We start from the raw sequence: 17,037 nt of genomic DNA, 5'->3' as shown, positions 1-17,037 counted from the left end.
TGTTGCTTTTCACCTCCATTGGAATTCCTCCCAAGAACAGCCCAGCTGTGTAAACACCAAAATACCGAGGGTCCTTATGATTCCAAGGCATCAAAAGTAATAGGCAAAGGAAAGTTCTTGGTACTTCTCCTTATCTAACTTCTAAGAAAGCAAGCTCTGTTGAGAGTAGGAAACTCGATGTAATTAAAGTATAACTGTAATTATAGTAATAAGTAATAAGTCCAATTCCTGATGGTTCAGGGCTAATACTTGTAAAACAGCTCAAAACACTCCCACCTAATCTCTGCCTTACCATAAGATAACTATCCCTTGATAAAATAGAGTTAAAATATCCAAAAAGAAAATAAATGTTACGAAAACACAGACAATTAAAAGGAGTGTGAGAGAGAGCGCGCAACTACCGTTACCTGCTGGAACCAGAACTCCCCCCAGAAAAAGGAGTGAACCAGTTGCCCTAAAGTGGACCAAACCACAGGAAAACTGTAGATACATACTTAATGGGAGTATGTTCCATTCAGTCCAGTAAGATTTACTTATTTGTAAATATTCACTGGATCCAGCAGTGAATTGTGTCTAAGAGTTTAATTGGCACAGTATTTTTTCTGTTAGCTACTGCTCAGTAAATAGTGAATTTTTAATATTTTCACTGTACATGTTTAGTATCCAGAAATCTCTGCCTTCCACTGCTTTTCATCTCCATAAAATATCAAAGTAATAGATGGCAAACTGTAATGTATCCAGATGCATGAGACAACTCCTGGAAAAAAATTGTTTTGCAATCTGTTTTGTGTAATCATCTATCTACTGTGGTTATAAATATATAATGTTACTGTTGGTAAAAGATGAAACATAGGATATAAATTGCTACTTGCCAGTTAAAGATTTGCTCGCTAATATATCAAAGACCACTATAATGTATTGTTATCTGAATTGGAAAACAACAAAATGTTTAGCTGATAAATAGCACACAAGTTTTGGTAGAGGTCTGGTCTTCTCTAAGACAGTTACAGTTTGTGGGGACTCTTACCCTTCCATGCTTGTACATTTTTTGCACTTGATGCCCCATTGTTGCTTTGATGCCAGTTACTTATTATTTGAATTTCTTCTTTGTGCAGTTCCCACCAGAAAAGGACAATTTCAGTTCTTTGAAATAAGTACGTTGTCTGGGAAAGTAAAGGACATATCCTTGAATTACATCATCAGAGAAACCAACAATTTTACAGAACATCAGCTTAGATATATTAATATATGGATTAAGAATTTCCCAAAAGTGGTGCCCCAGGATTTTGACATTTTCCATCAACAGCATGGGGAAATCAATGCATATGGTTCTGATTGCAACACAGTTGTGAGGATCTCAGATCACATACTGTCAAGGCTTGAGCAAATTATTGCAGGGCGTTAAGGCTGTTGAGATAATATTTTATTTATTTATATTTTATTTCTATCCCGCCTATCTGATCAAATTAGACCACTCTAGGCGGCTTACAATAGTAAACTTGCATGCACTAGCCCTAGATACAAGGGGAGGGGGCTTAATTAATAAAGTTCTTTTCACACCTTTGCCATTTGAAATAAGACTCTGCCCCTCTTCCTGTTTGTTTTTGTTCCCATTGTTTTGTTTATTGCTGTCTTCTCCTTCCTCTTAGTGGGGACGTGGTGGCTCTGCAGGCTAAACCGCAGAAGCCTGTGCTGCAGGGTCAGAAGACCAAGCAGTCGTAAGATCGAATCCACGTGATAGAGTGAGCGCCCGTCACTTGTCCCAGCTCCCACCAACCTAGTGGTTCGAAAGCATGCAAAATGCAAGTAGATAAATAGGGACCACTTCGGTGGGAAGGTAACAGCATTCCGTGTCTAAGTTGCACTGGCCATGTGACCACGGAAGATTGTCTTTGGACAAAACGCTGGCTCTATGGCTTGGAAACGGGGATGAGCACCGGCCCCTAGAGTCGAACACAACTGGACAAAAATTGTCAAGGGGAACCTTTACCTTTACCTTTACCTTCCTCTGACCATCTTCCAAGAAGGAAGCATGCATTTCCCCCTCCCTTTTTTCTTGGATAACTATACCCTTTTTCCACTTTAAGTGCTTCTAGAATAATATTTACCATACAAAGTGCTCCTTTTGTGGGCAAATCAGAGGAGGTTTATGGTGAGACTGGGTTGATGTTTTTTTTTTTTTCTGTTTCAGACTCTGCTAATTAAAGGAAAATCCAGATTCCTAGAAACCCCCTACTTTTTTTTTTTACCAAAACTCCCAATAGAGGCAACATTCACTCTTTCATTTCATTTCTCTACCGTCCCATTAGTGTGAATGCACTGTTCTGACTGGTGAACAAGCTAGCCCAGGTGAAGAAAGAAAGAAAACGAATCCCTAGGATTTTTCTTTTAAATGTCACTCTTCTTTCCTTCTTTCCTTCTTTTGCCTCAGCACACCCTGGAGTGCCATCTTCTGGCAATTATTGAAACAGCATTTTGCAATGATTTTAGGTTCCCCAAACATGTCTCCTGTTTCTGAAAGAGTTTACATACGTGTACTGAATCACCATCTGCACGGTATTTCGATTTCCACATGACAGTTCTGAGTCTCTATAAAGTTCAGGAGTGGGACACTAAAGATGGGATAGAATGACTTGGCCAAGGCCATGCAAAGAGTCCACGGTAAAGTTGTTTTAGAAGAGGTCACCATGTTAGTCTGTGCCAGCAGATCAGGACTGACATGGTAAAGCGGGTTCATCTCCCTATGCTAAAGGCAAAGCACTGGTTTATAATATTTTGGTTTTATAGTGACCCTTATATGAAGCAGCAGAATAGTCTGACAATTATGGGACAAAAGACTTTGCGTCACCTCATCTGGTCAGGGTTTGATGCTAATCCTGACAACATAAAGGTTTCACTGGCCACAGCAGGGAGATGAAAGCCTGTGGGATCTCCTTTTGAGGAGAGAGGGGGAAATCTCAGTCTTCTAGCTGCTGCTGAATTCCCATTCTAGGTCACTTCACTGCTGGCCAACTTGGCTGAGACAGATGCAAGCCTGAGATCCATAACACCTGGAAGGTCATGGGGAACCCATGGCCTTTTCTGCTTACCAAGATGAGACAGCAGTTCAGTGGTAGAGCACTCATTTCTCAGAAGGTCTTGGGCTCAGTTGCGATCATTTTTATTTGAAAGAATCAGAGAGGATAAGGCTGTGAAAGGCCTCTGCCCGAGAGCCTTAGATCAGTAGAGGGCATCATATGGCTCCTAAGCCATCTTTTGGTAGCTCTCCATTTATTGGTAGCATGCTGCTTTCCAAGCTACATGGTGGCTATTTCGTATTTATAGTTACTTATTTTAATATATTTTTTCTTTAGAAAATGTAGTTTACTGATGACAATTATCAGGTCAATTCAGAACCAACTTACAGTGACCTAACAGGGTATTCAGGGTGAGATATTTAAGAATTGGTTTTACCAGTTCCATGGTCCCAGAGAATTTCCTTGGCTCAATGAAGATTTGAACCCAAGCCTCCTGAGCCTTAGTCCATCATCCTATCCACCACACCCATGGTTCCCAACCTTGGGTAACCCAAGTATTTTTGGATTGCAGTTCCCAGAAGCCTTCACCACCAGCTGTGCTGCCCAGGGTTTCTGGGAGTTGCAGTCCAAGAACATCTGGGCTAACCAAAGTTGGGGATCACCACACTGGGTATCCTGATAATTGGAGCATGTTATTTCCTTTTATTTGCCTCACTGTTTAGGGACTGTGTGTCAGAGAAGCAAGGCATTGATCTGGTCTTTTTGAGGGGTAGGGTGCAGGCGCTGAATTTCTGGCCAAATTAAAAAGTGACCCTCACGTTGACTGCTGTTGCTCATCCCTGCCCTAAACAATCACCAGTCAGACAAGACTGGGCTGGACAGAGAAGTAAACAAACCTCTTTAAAACAGGGTGAACTAAGGACCATTCAGGATACCCAACAGGATACATATGCAATATTTTGGTTTTTTTTGGGTGCATGACTCTGTCCCAGGCCTCTGCAAACCTACTCTTTGTGCATAAGCACATGACCCTTAACTTAGGGGTGGCTGTGGATGACAGAAAACTACATTTTTATAAACCCATTCCTTATCTTTGTATTTTTCAGATCAGAGATGACTGACTTGTGGCATTTTCCTAGCTAGGTGTTTGCTTGATCGCTGTCTCTTTGTTCACTGTTGTTCCAAGTTCTCAAAACACCACTCTGCAGCAGGGCATGAGGCAAACAGATCACTAACAAGCAGAGAGCCACTAATTAAAAAGTCTCTTCTTTTCCAGTTCCAGGATGTACACAAAGCCACCTGACTCACATACAGTGAGTTTTAGCAACGAGGTATGGAATCGAGAATTAGCACCAATCTACTGATGCAGGTTATGCCATTCCCCTTACACAGGTGTGAAGTTATGCAGAATGATTTTGGCCATGCAGGCTGTGTTCACAAATGGAATATTTTCACTGGTAGGAAAAGTTGTGGGATTGGGGCAGTTGGAGACAGAAGTGATTGTTTTGACAGTTGTCACAATCAGCAACAGATGTCCACTTCCTGAACTGTGTGGCCAACAAACTCCAGTACAATTAAGCTTTTTTTAAAAATGGGAGTACCAGCTTGGGGGGGTGTCAAGGATTGGCATTTTTAAAAAGCCTATGAATTGTGTGGTAGTGCAGGGGAGCATACACTTGGGGCTAGGAGCAAGTGAGGGTGGACCAGCCTTTGCCCATTTCTAGTTCCTGGCCTCCCTTGCAACTTGAAAAGCTCCCCTTAGAGGAAGACTATCCTTGACCAGAAGATATTCCCCACTCTTGACCTAGGTTCTAGGCAATGAAACCCTGAAAGTAGGATTAATATTGTCAATGGTTACCTTTCCACCTCTCTCTCTGCTATTTCATGAACAACTGCCAGCCCAAGGTAAAGTGCTAATCACTCGACTCATCATGCCTACGGGGACTATGCTGATTGATGTTAGACTGAACCAGGATTTGGCAGCTACGTATGGCCCTCCAAATGTTTTCTATTGATGAATCGAGGAGGAACCACAACTCGTTGGTGAAACATATGCTTTGCATATGGAAGGTTCCATCTTCAGTCTCTGGTATCTACAAACTGGGATGGAAAAACTCCGACCTGAAAGCCTGGAGATCAACAGCCTGTATCAAAAATGACAAATTTATTTGGTCTCACTCATTATGTCCTTACACGATGTAACCAGCCCAGCAATGTTGAGGTTCTATGGGAATTGCCATCCCAAAACACCTGGAAGGCCACAGTTGCCCACTCTATCTCTAAACATACTGGTGGGATGGGGTGGGGCATTTCAGCAGCAGCAACAAATTTTTTGTGTTGGTATTTCTTTTCAAAAGGTATCTCTCATGGTGGGTGCTTTGCTCACTCAAAAGACATCACTCGGAAGCACCAAAAAAAGGCCATATACTCAGATTTCAAGAAATACACCCTCTTCCTTCAGCCTCCTCCTTGGTGCGAAGTGTGAGGCAAGTACACAGAGGACCTGTTGAACTGAGGAGTATGCATAAAGATGAAGACAGTTTCTGGGTTTTAAGGAAACCTTTTGCCAAAGTGTATGACTGGAGCATCCCTACTTGCGGCATCCATAAATCTCAGCCCTCTGGATAACGAACATCCCCTTAGAAGCTCCATCTTTGCCAGAAAGGGATTTGGGTGTTAACCCATTTCAAAACATAAAAAGAGAGGAGAAGGCAGTAACTCCCATCAGCCTCAGACAGCCTTTGTAGTCATCCAAGGACACCCAGGCGGCTATCTATTGGTAGCCTTGCAATCAGCCCCCAACAGAAAGAATGGCTTTCAATCAAAAAAACACAAAGACCAGATATTGCTTGAATAACATAGTTCAAAACGTGAACTAAAATCTGGAAGGCAGAAAATAGCAGAAAAGCAGAGTTTGAATTTTGATTATTGCAATATGAATAGACTGGATGTCAGTATATTTTTGTTTCTCCTTCTCCCTTTTTTTCCCCTTACACCCCTCCTTACCTTCTGTATCCCATACCCTAAACCCAAGTTAATAAATAATAATAATAATAAATAATAATTTAAAAAACCCACAAAGACAGTTGTTTACTTAAATAATCTTTAATGATGGATCATGCTCCTGTTTGATAGGATTCCTAACACCACAGTGCAGTACAGACAAGCAAACTGTTCATCCACACTATGGAGAAAGAGAGTAATTGCTGAGGTGATCCAAATCCCCTCTCCAGCTGACAACAAAGCAAAAACCAACAGGATGTACCTACCAGGTACCAAAAAGAAGAAAGGAAGGCTGTGGCAAAGAAGAGGCAAGTGACAGATTACAGGGAGCACAAGGTCAGGGAGGGGAGAACTCTCAGCACAGGCAGCGGTTATGTCCCACTCAGTGGACATGGTTGGTACTCAATTTCTTCACATTTTGTTATCCTGCCTTGGCCCAAATCGGTGTGGTTCTGATCTGCAAAGGCACCCCTGCAGGCTCAGATCAAGACGAAACATTTCCATTGCTAGAGTTGGAGGGGAGGGGGAGCATGAAGATGGAGGCAACTTATTCCTTCCAGGCCATGGAGGTGGGATGTCAGACACTCAAAGAGGGTGTGTTAATCCTTGAAACTGTTTCCCCCACTTCTCTCTCATACACGCACACACCAGTTGGTCATGACATAAAGTACAGCAAGCTCCTGTTCCAAGGTAGAATCACAAAGGGGGGGGGGGTTTCTACTCAGTCTTGGCACACTCCACTCATTACCCTAAGCAAGGCACTGGCTACAAGAGAGATCTTGAACATTTTGGTCCATGGCAGTCAAGTGAGAGGGCATTAGAAGCTCCCTGCCGTTCATTCTTGGAAGCATCCCTCATTACCTGCATCTGCCACCCAGCTACAGTTCACAAAAATGCCCTGAATTGAAACTGCTTGCGGTTTTAGGGTCAGAAGGTGCCTGGCAGCAATAGGGAGGCAGTATTTAGGAATGGACTGCTGTGGGCCGTGTTTTTCATGCGCATACCAAATGTGCCTAAAGGGAACAAGTGCTCTTTCAAGCTGGTCTCTTGCTCCAGGCGGGCTGGCTCACAAGGAAGAGTCCGCTAGGACGCATAGTTCTAAGAACTACTGAGGTCTCCGTCTCTTTCTACATAGTCAGCAGTCTGCCTGCTGGTGAAGCTCAAAAGCCGGGTTATAGTGAGTCACCTGGCCAGAAATCTGTGGACGGTGCCTTCTGTTGGGATGGAGCTCTAAGTATTAGGAACATTTTATGGTGTGGGACTCAGTAGACAAGAGCTGGAAAAGGTAGACATCCGTGGTCTCTTCTCTTCTTAAGCATCTCAGGCTTGAGCCACGCAACTTCAGGCAAAGGCAGGGTTTCTACATGATTTCTTTTCTAGGTTCATTATCTGCCTGCGACTAAGAGGCTTCAATCTGTTCTTATATCACCAGCAATTTTGCTGGTAAGGAAGTTGCACCACTTCTATGTTTCTCCTCTTCTTGCTGAATATAGGAGGAAAATCTGGAGATACCTTACCCAGTGATAGACCTGACAAGAGGGAGTCTCCCCAGCCCAGGACAAACAGGACAAGGAGATTAGTTCTGTAGTGTGGAGCTAAACAGCCTACCCCAGCCCAAAGCACATGTGAAGCAACCCATCTATGATACAGGGGATGGATGGGTAGGAAGATCTCCAGACAGGCACATGTGTCAGGCCCCTGTATGGTGTCCAGAACAGATGTGGGGACCATCTTGTACCTTAAAGCAAGGAAACAAAGCAGCACCAGGGAGGAACAGTCAGATAGTGAATGGTGCAGCAGCGCTGGCTAATATCTACCTTTCCCCAACAACAATTTTCCGGACCTAGCCCCTTTCTCCCAAAATTGCTACCATGCAACATAAGAGGAAGAGAAGATACAAACATAATACAGGCACCAGTTCTCCTTTGCTCCTGGCAAAATAGCAGCTTTGAAGGGACAAGCGTAGATTAGGTAAATGGCTTAACCTAGCTCGTTTTAACTTGGTACCCTCCAGATGTGTTCAGCTACAGATGAGCTCCTGCATCCTGACTATCCTATCTGTGGGATTCCAGAAGTTGCAACACACCTGGAGGGTTGGGGATGGCTACGTTGGCACATCCCCCTTCCCCCACAGGGTAAGTGGTGTTATCAAAACTGAAACTGAGTTGTTGGTTTTTTAAAACATAACAAAACCTCAGAGCTGATCACAGCTCTTCCACATTGTGCTCATTCTGACTTTAAGGCAAAGGCTGTTTCGCCTAAACTGGACAGGTATCCTGGTTCCAAGGCATCCCTCCCCAACCCCACAGGGAACAGCCTTACTCTACCATTGCCAGAACCATATTCAGCTTCATCTTGTAGCATTAATAAAGATATGCTCCCCCTTCTGCTGTTACATGATTGCAGAGAGGGGTTGAGAAAGGTTCACGAAAGATACACACAAGTTAAAAGTGCCAGTATCTGGCACACTAGCTTCTCACTATGACCTTGAGCTAGACTCAAGCCCTTCCACACTGGTTCACTTGCAGTTATCTACCAGCTAAAATATGTGTGTGTGGGGGGGGGGGCGCATTTAAAGAGGTAATGTTTTCCTTGAGATTAAGGAAAGACTAAAGGTTAAGAGCTTTTAAAAGGCCAAGCAAAAAACTTTAGCCTCTTGGCCACTCTTCAGACTAAAGCCTAACACTAAAGGCTGGAGGTTGCTGCACAGCTGGAACTGTGGCAATAAATGACAGGGCTGGCTCAAACGATAAGGAAGAATTTACTGGCCAATGAAAAATGGCAGCTGGCAACTGTCAAGTAGAGAATAGAAGATGCAAACAAATCCAAGGTAGCAGAAGGCAATGTCACAATGCTTTAGCCTTTGGCTTAGTTAAACACAGAGTCTCTCATTCATTCTGAATATAACCAAGACACGAGATTATTCACTGGTGTTTTGTGTTGGGTTTGTATACACATGCTAAGGCCTCCAAAATGTATTCAGCAGTTCCCTGGCATATGCATTTTCTAACTCTGCCGTCTTCACTCATAAACCCCACAGCCAGCAGTTCAATTCAAGACGCAGGAGAGATTCTTCTTCCCAACCTCCCAGACCTCTTTCTAACCGTTTACCACCCAAAATGGTCCCAGCCATTTACCGAGTGCAAATAAAACATAAATGCCTTTCCAGGGGAGACAGAAAGTAATGGCAAGCTTCAGAACAAAAACACAATAGGAAATTAAACGGGTTCATGGGGTGGTGGTCAAAGGTCTCTTCATGCTCACAGAACAGCGCCACTTGGGCAGGCCAGAGTGGGGCTGAATGGGAGCTGGCGAACCACCCACTCTTCAGCGAGCATCCAAGCTGGAGCTCATGGTCAGAAGGTCTTCCTCCTGGATAGTCTCCAGCTCCTCAGTCTGCACTGCCTGCGTGATAAGGGTCAGCTCCTGGCAGAGGGTCTCGTAGCGGTAGGCCACCCGAATGTCTGGCACATTGGTACGCCGGATGTCATTGCCCTCAGGCCCCTCTTTCAGGTAGTGGGGTCCAAGCCAGTAGCTCTTTACCTGGGCAGTGGAAGGCAGAAGACAGCTCCCAGTTAGAACAAAGAGCAACCTAGGTTTCTCACGGTCCCACTCAATCAGGGAGTTCAAGTTAACACAATGCTACACTTTCTTCTCTCTCATGCAGAGCGGCCTCTACTTTCTACTTCATTCTTGTTATTTGATCCTTGGGTGGGGAAGAGCTCCACATTTTACTGCAGCAAAGGAAAACACATCTGTTCTTTTAAAAATAGTGACCTCATCCCCATTGTTCCTTCACCAAGCTATTTCCCCATCAACAGCACACAAGACTGGCATTAGTACAGAACTAAGGAATAAATCCCAGGAGCTCTGCTGATATCTTTATGCCTTCTATAAAAAGCCTCATAAAACACTGTTCATGCTGGCACAGGAAGATTACCAAATCTTTATCTTGTTCTCATTGACTGGATTTTATTTAATCCACCTCGTTTTTATTTAATGCTTGCATGCGTTCACGCTCCCACTTTTAGGAAGGAAATGATGGGCAGGTACGTTCATTATTCCTTATCTACCTACTGCAAATTCATTCTCCAAATGTGGATCCTTTTGTAGACAAAACAATGACATCTGCCCACAAAGGAGAGACAGCAGAAGGCTTTAGAGAACCTAATGGTTTGTAGGAGCTAAAAAAATATTCAGAGGGGAAATTTCTAGAAGCAGGTAAGGAGGAAAGTAGACTGAAATAAAATACCCTAAAAAGGGACATGGCTGGCTGGCACTGTGAACAGGAGGATTCTGCGCTGCAACATTTTACCATATGTCCCATTTGTTATCTATATGGTTAAAGGGGGCCAAAAAGTGTCACGGTAGGAGAGAGGTTGGAATTGCCCTTTGACAACAGTCTCCCCATTGCCTGAAATATCTCACAAAGACAGAAGGTTGTGCATGCATGCTACCTTCATCTTGCCAAGCAGAGAGATTTCACCTCACACCAGTGTCATGACCAGGAGATGTGGGACAGAATTGGGCTCAGAAGGCAAATACCATTTGATAGGCATTCTTCAGACATCACTTCCTGCCACCCAGGGGCCTATTAACAGTGCGGGGGAAATCCTCTCTCGTGGCTGAAAAGAAGACACTGATAGGGGAGACCCAATAACACAATGAGCCTAGTTTCTTCCTTCTCCCAGCACTGATGGTGACTGTTCCTTTGTTGGAAAAGAGCCATGGAGAGAGGAAAACAGGATTCAGAAGACACCTGATTCCTCCTAGTGTAATTCCCACCTGCCCCCTTTCAAAGGCCCCAGCTTGTCACATTATAAAACAAAGACATGTTCAGCTAGTCACTTCAGGACCACGTGCGTCTAGGTGAAAATTTGAGGTTGGACAAGGGATTTCAAAGAGATATCCATCTTTTGAAGTCAGACAGGTAAACCCACACAGACCAAAACACGCTGCCTTGAGCTAAAGTGTGTCAAGATGGGAGGGGGCTGACATAAGTGTAATTGGCAGGGGGTCAAAGCATAAGGACTATCTCCTTTAGAAAAGATCCAGGGTTACCTTGTGAGAGAAACCACTCATGAGCACACTGTTGCGTGCAAGCTCACACATGTCACAGGAACTTAGCTTCCACACCTGTGTGGCAATGCTATACTCCTCCATCAGGGGCTCCTGTAAGAGATGCATTGTCAGTTAGGCTGTTTCAGAGACAAATGAGAATGAACATAGAGAAGTAACATATTAGCAACAGTAACTGCATGCTGTCCAGTCGATTCTGATGTATGATGACCCTTCCCAGGGCTTTCTAGGTATAGAGTACTCAAAATGGCTGGTGTAGCTGAAAGACAGAGTTATGTGAAGCACTGCTGAATCATCCTGTGAGTACAGCTTAGTTATTTATTATTATTTATGTATTTATTTACCCTGCCTTTGTCCCCAAAAGGACCCCTGGGTGCTCAAATCATTAAAAGGACCATATAAAAAAGTTAAAAACAGTAAGTGTAAAAAAATATTTAAAAAATAATTAAACAAGTATCATATTAAAAACAGTAAATAAAATTAATACTACAAACATATTTAAAAGCAACAGAGCACGACAATTCATTCAAATGCCCCTCTCAGCCAGCCAGTAAAAGCCTGCCTGAAGAGAGACGTCTTTGCCTGCTTGTGAAAGGACAGCAAAGATGGGACCAGCTAAGCCTCCTGTGGGAGGGAGTTCCAGCGCCTGGGAGTAGCAACAGAGAGGGCCCTTTCCCGTGTCCCTGCCAAGTGCACCTGTGAGGGTGGTGGGACTGAGAGAAAGGCCTCCCCTGATTATCTTAATGCCCAGGCAGGGTCATAGAGGGAGATGCGATCTTTTAGATAGCTTTCTAAAAAACAGCTATCTAAAATATCTTTTAGATAACTCTTTTAGATAGTTGTACTGCTTCGCTGGCTAGCCATGATTCTCCCTCTTGGAGGACCACAGTTCAACCCTTTCCTTGGTCCTTCCTCAGCAGCTCTGCTGGATAGAAATGAAACCAAACAACTGAACAGAGAGTCGCTAGGTGGCAGCCTTTTTGGTATCAACATCTGCTCAGAAATGGGGAGAGGAACAGATGGCAAGTTCTGTCAAAATGTACAGCACATTATGTCCTTGAGCAAACAACAACAGGCATTCAAATTCTACCTAGAAATGCAACACATCGATCACAAAATAAAAGCTACAACAGGAATACAGTGGTACCTCGCAAGACGATTACCCCGCAAAATGACAAATCCACATGACAATGAGGTTTTGCGACCGCCATTGTGCTTTGCAAAACAGTGTTTCCTATGGGTGATTTTCACTATACGATGTTTCTGTCCGTGCTTCCCCTGGGACCGATGGTTCACAAGACGATTTTTACAGCTGATCGGTGGCTCCGCAAAATGGCTTCCCTATGGGCGTTCTTCACAAAATGGGTGTTTTCAGGACTGATGCTTCGCAAGACAGCGATTTTTACAGCTGATTGGCAGCTCTGCAAAATGGCTTCCCTATAGGCGATCTTTGCAAAACGATGACTATTTTTCCCCATTGGAACACATTAAACGGATTTCAATGCATTCCAATGGGGAAACATGTTTCGCAAGACGATGTTTTCACTAAACAGCGATTTCAATGGAACGGATTATCATCGTCTTGTGGGGCACCACTGTACAGGAAAACATGAAATCTCCTTCTGGTTAACAGCAGCTAGTGAGCATATTTCTGAATTCCTCCCCAGGGATTGAGACGGCCCAACACGTTCTGCTGCCTGAAGTAAAGCAGTCCCCGACCCCTGAAACTAAGAATTGCATAAATACCTAACCTCCTACCTGTCTGTAGAAATATTAAATACATTAAACAGTGAACAATTTGCTGCCCTGCGGTGGTCCTCTGAATCAGCTTTCTAGGGCCAACCCTGAATAAGGGAATGAAATCTTAGTCCTCAGAGCCAAGTTCTACAGCTAAACAGACAAAATCGGAGGCTCTCAGGAGACAAATGAGGTGTTGGTGTTAGGCGAGAGCGGCTTTTATGAAAGGAAACAAATTATAAGCAGACCACTTTTAATTCATGTCAAAAAGGATGGGCAGCAGATCTTGAACTGACCTTGTAGGAAAAGCTGAAAGGAGCTGGGGCGCTTTGGGTTCAGACTGACTCAACCCTGGACTCTGCATATTTCTGATTAACCCCATGGCAATGAGAGTACAGTAATATATAACAGCTAATCAGAAAGGGCAAAGGGCAGAAGAGGAAAACACCCGTGCCAGAGGCATTTAGAACAATACTGCTTTTCTCACCCCAGGCTGCGCTGGCTCAGGCAGGCAGGAGTTGCAGTACAACAACATCTGAAGGGCTGAACTTTGCTCCATTCCTGGGCTAAAGGAAGGTGGCTCCTCTCCCTATGTGCCATCCTCCATGACACCACGGCTCTGTTTCTCCTCTGCTGCATCACACTCACCTTAGTGAAGTGGAACTGTAAGGGATCATCTGTGGAGAGGGACACCATGAGGCCCCGAGACAGATACTCTGGCAGAGGGTTGCGATGATAGCTCAAGAATAGGCTGTTATTGCTAAGCGGAGACATGGCGATGCCGATCTGGGCCAGGTAATAGAGGTACTGCAGCACAGGTGCCTAGAGAGAAACTCAAGGTTAGAAGATGGGCAGCATCTCCTATAAACACATGGGGCCGCACTTCATGCTTTGGTCAGAGAGTATGGCAACAATGCATAGATCCCCACTCCCTCAATTTACCCAGAAAACCTCTTTAAGATATAGCATTATCTTTACTTCATAGATAATCTTCTGCGCTGACTGTTCACACTTTCTTTTGCTCTCTGCCTCGGTGACAACTGCATGCCTCCTGTGTCCAAACCACTCAGTGACAAAATAGCCTCAAGCCTCATTCTGAAAGTCCATCTGGGCCTCAAATACATGAGGAATGCATGGAGAATTCCAGCTGAAAATGTTTGTCTTTCCCAGAGCATGAAAGAGCTACGTCTTCAAGCTCAGGACCTTTTAGCCCATACTGTAAATCTCTACTTTGCCTAACATTGGCTCTTGCAGGGTTTCAAGCAGAAATCCTTTCTCAACACACCTTAATTGACCACTTTACCCAGAAATGCCATATTATTTGAGTAGCAATGTATCTGTGAAGATTCTCAGTGATCCAGGTGAGGTTATCTGGAAGTCGAGTCATGGAAACTGGACTTTTTCTTGTTACATAGGTTGAAACATTTTGCTACTCATCTACTTGGATGAGTAGCGAAATGTTTCAACCTAATAAGAAAGAGGTCCAGTTTCCATGACTCAACTTCCAAATATTATTTGAGATAATGGAGATATCTAGTAGCTCGCAGTTGGCACCTTCCACCAAAGTATGATCCTCTCCCCACCTCCATCTGTCTTGTCATGTACATACCCTTGTTTTCATGTGCAGTACCATGTGATGCTACCTGCTTCTCACTCTCTTACCTTGCGGAGCAGGAGGCCATGTGAGATATTCTCTGACAGCATGAAACCTGATACCAGGTGGTGAATGGGGCCTGCCTCCCCACAGTGGGGGCGCAAAACAAAGGTGTGGAAACCTCTCTTCCTAAAGGAAAAGGAAAACAAAGCACACTGTTCAGTGTAACGATATAGTCCCATTTTATAGCAGCAGCAAATAGCAAACCAGTAAGAGAAGAGAAACCAGCAGCCATCAAGATATCAAGGGACCTGGGCATTAAAGCATCTAGTATGCTGTCTTGCAGCATTACCAAGCTTCAAAAGGAACTGGATTCGGGGATTTGTATTCAAATTCTTAGAAATTAGGAGATGTGGAGGTACCATTTTGGAGGCTAAAATGCAGAACAGAGAAAAAGAAAAGTGAGAGACACCAACCTGCGGAGGTGATTCAGTACCACCATGTTGGCATATGTATAGTAAAGGTAGTACGAATAGGGTGGGTTATCTTCCTCCATCCAATTCCCAGGCAAGGGACTGTCCAAGTTGAAGATGTGATGTTCTGGTTTGGATTCATCATCCACGCTGTCAAAACCATCCACCTGTGGATTTGGAAGCCAGAGGAAAAAAGATCAGAGAGGAGATAAGAAGGCTCATTTCACTTTCATGGGCCTTTGTGCCTTCTTTCATCCTTCAAACGTTTATAGAGTCTTATTCATCAACATGCCACCACCACCACCACCTACATCATTTTATTTCTTAATTAAGACTGAAATGTCCACACCATGGCAGATTTAATGCTGGAAGACTGGGCATTTGGCCATGTTCCACCAAAGTTAGCTCCTTAGTCAAAGGCATCCAAGCTCCACCACATAAAATATTTGGGCAGTGCTATCCTTCACTTGGTCTCAAACACTGAAGGCTTCCCAGCCCTTCCCTTCCCTTCCCTTCCCAAATAATCACAACGTTGCTTTGGTAGCAGCACTTACATGCTCCAAGAACAGATGCAACTCTGGATGGCTGGCAGGGTGGACTGTTGCTTCGAAGAGAGGTAAGAAAATGTTCTCCAGCATCTCCTGGAAGTTGGCCAGCTGCTTCTTTGTCTTGTATACATCACTGTTGGAAGCCAAGATGTAAGGGCACGGTTGTTATTTGCTGGGACCTAAAATGTTGGCTGCCCCTCCCCCCACTCCACGCAGTTTACAGGTCTTTGATAAGTTCATTCCCCACAACTCATTCTATATTATACAGTATTGAGATCTATCGTGAATTGTGGTGTGACTGGAAATCCCACATCCCTGATTCTCCAGAAAGCCAGAAGAGTAGCTACAGTGGCCCTGGTTCAAATCCCATCTCTCCCACAGAAATGTAAAGTGGCATTAAGGTAAGCCACACCCTATTCAGATTCAAACATCTCAGGTGCAAGACAGGTAATACAACGCTGGGCTCATCAAGGACACGCGTTAGTGAAAAAACTGAGTTTTAAGAATTGACATTAACAACACTGAATGCAGGCTGGATAGCTCAGTGGTTTATTTAGATAGCTGGCTGCAGAGCTAGAAATTGGGAGTTTGATTCCCCACTATGCCTCCGGAGAGTACAGCCAGCCTGTGTGGCCTTGGGCAAACTGCACAGTCCCAGGGCACTCCTAGGAGGAGGGAATGGTAAACCACTTCTGAGAATTCTTTATCTGAAAAACCATGCAAAGGGTTGCTATAAGTGAGAAATGACTTGACAGCTAATGATGAACAACACTGGAAGTAACCTGTATGTTTTTCAATGCTAGGATAAGCAACAGCTGGAAGCTATGTAAAAGATACGCTTAAACTCAGAAATTATCACTGGCGCCTAGAGCAATGTTTGGAACACACATATAGTTGTGTCTGCTCTGAACAGTTTAATTATTCAAGATATGCCAGAATATTGTAAAGAACAAGAATACAGTCTCTCACCAACTTGTTCTTCTATGTATCTTTTCTGGAATCTAGCAAGACTGAAAACTACTTTTAGATTAAAATCTATATATTCAGAGTTTGACTAGAACACCATGGATGTAACTTGGGCAATTCTGTAACAGGATGAAGAACTTGATCTAAAACATTAGGGGGGGGGGCATGACCATAGACTAGTGATTCTTAACCTGGGCGATATCGCTCCCCCCCAGAGGGTAGGGGAGCAATGGAACAAAAAGGGACGATGTGGGGGTGAAGGAACAGAAGGGGGGCAATAGGAGGCGATGGAGCTACCGTGCTGCCACCGCCATTGAGGAAGTTATCATCGCCCCCCCTCCCCATGCCACCAGATCCAGAGCAGCTGGTGGATGTGGTGTTGCTGGCGCCCCTGCCGCCACCATTAAGGAAGTTATCATCACCCCCCTCTCCACGGTGGATACAGCCCGAAACATCCAAATGGTGTTTTATTATTAATTAATTAATTCAATTATTCAATTCTTCAATGGTCCCACATTAATAAACCCTGTTCTAAAGCATTCCAAGTGTTACCCTCATTATCCAAAGCATTCTGTACAAGACTTTCTGCCTTATGACAGGCCCGACAATTTGTCCACTTA

The 17,037-nt window shown here is 44.1% G+C and overlaps 1 protein-coding gene and 1 long non-coding RNA gene across 7 annotated transcripts in view; both read right to left on the bottom strand.

Annotated features, from left to right (window-relative positions):
• Nucleotides 1–1,519: 1,519 nt before the first annotated feature.
• On the bottom strand, nt 1,520–2,069 carry LOC144589017 (uncharacterized). Its single transcript, XR_013544853.1, has 2 exons — nt 2,003–2,069; nt 1,520–1,638 (listed from the first exon to the last, which is right to left on the bottom strand). It is a non-coding gene; the product is annotated as an uncharacterized LOC144589017 (long non-coding RNA).
• A 4,034-nt stretch (nt 2,070–6,103) lies between these two features.
• AMPD2 (adenosine monophosphate deaminase 2) overlaps nt 6,104–17,037 on the bottom strand; it is a 70,816-nt gene continuing 59,882 nt past the window's right edge. For all 6 annotated transcript variants that reach the window (XM_072997481.2, XM_072997476.2, XM_020805274.3 and 3 more), the window contains 6 exons: nt 15,458–15,584; nt 14,907–15,070; nt 14,499–14,619; nt 13,485–13,658; nt 11,082–11,192; nt 6,104–9,563 (listed from right to left, as the gene is read on the bottom strand). In XM_072997481.2, the coding sequence (XP_072853582.1) occupies nt 9,348–9,563; nt 11,082–11,192; nt 13,485–13,658; nt 14,499–14,619; nt 14,907–15,070; nt 15,458–15,584 (913 nt within the window). In that variant the 3' untranslated portion in view covers nt 6,104–9,347. The remainder of the gene's footprint in view (nt 9,564–11,081; nt 11,193–13,484; nt 13,659–14,498; nt 14,620–14,906; nt 15,071–15,457; nt 15,585–17,037) is intronic.

Source organism: Pogona vitticeps, chromosome 4 (assembly GCF_051106095.1).
Source record: "Pogona vitticeps strain Pit_001003342236 chromosome 4, PviZW2.1, whole genome shotgun sequence".
NCBI classification, from domain to species: Eukaryota; Metazoa; Chordata; class Lepidosauria; order Squamata; family Agamidae; genus Pogona; species Pogona vitticeps.
The sequence above is the reverse complement of the archived record's forward strand: the minus strand, read 5'-3'. Positions and strand labels throughout refer to the sequence as shown.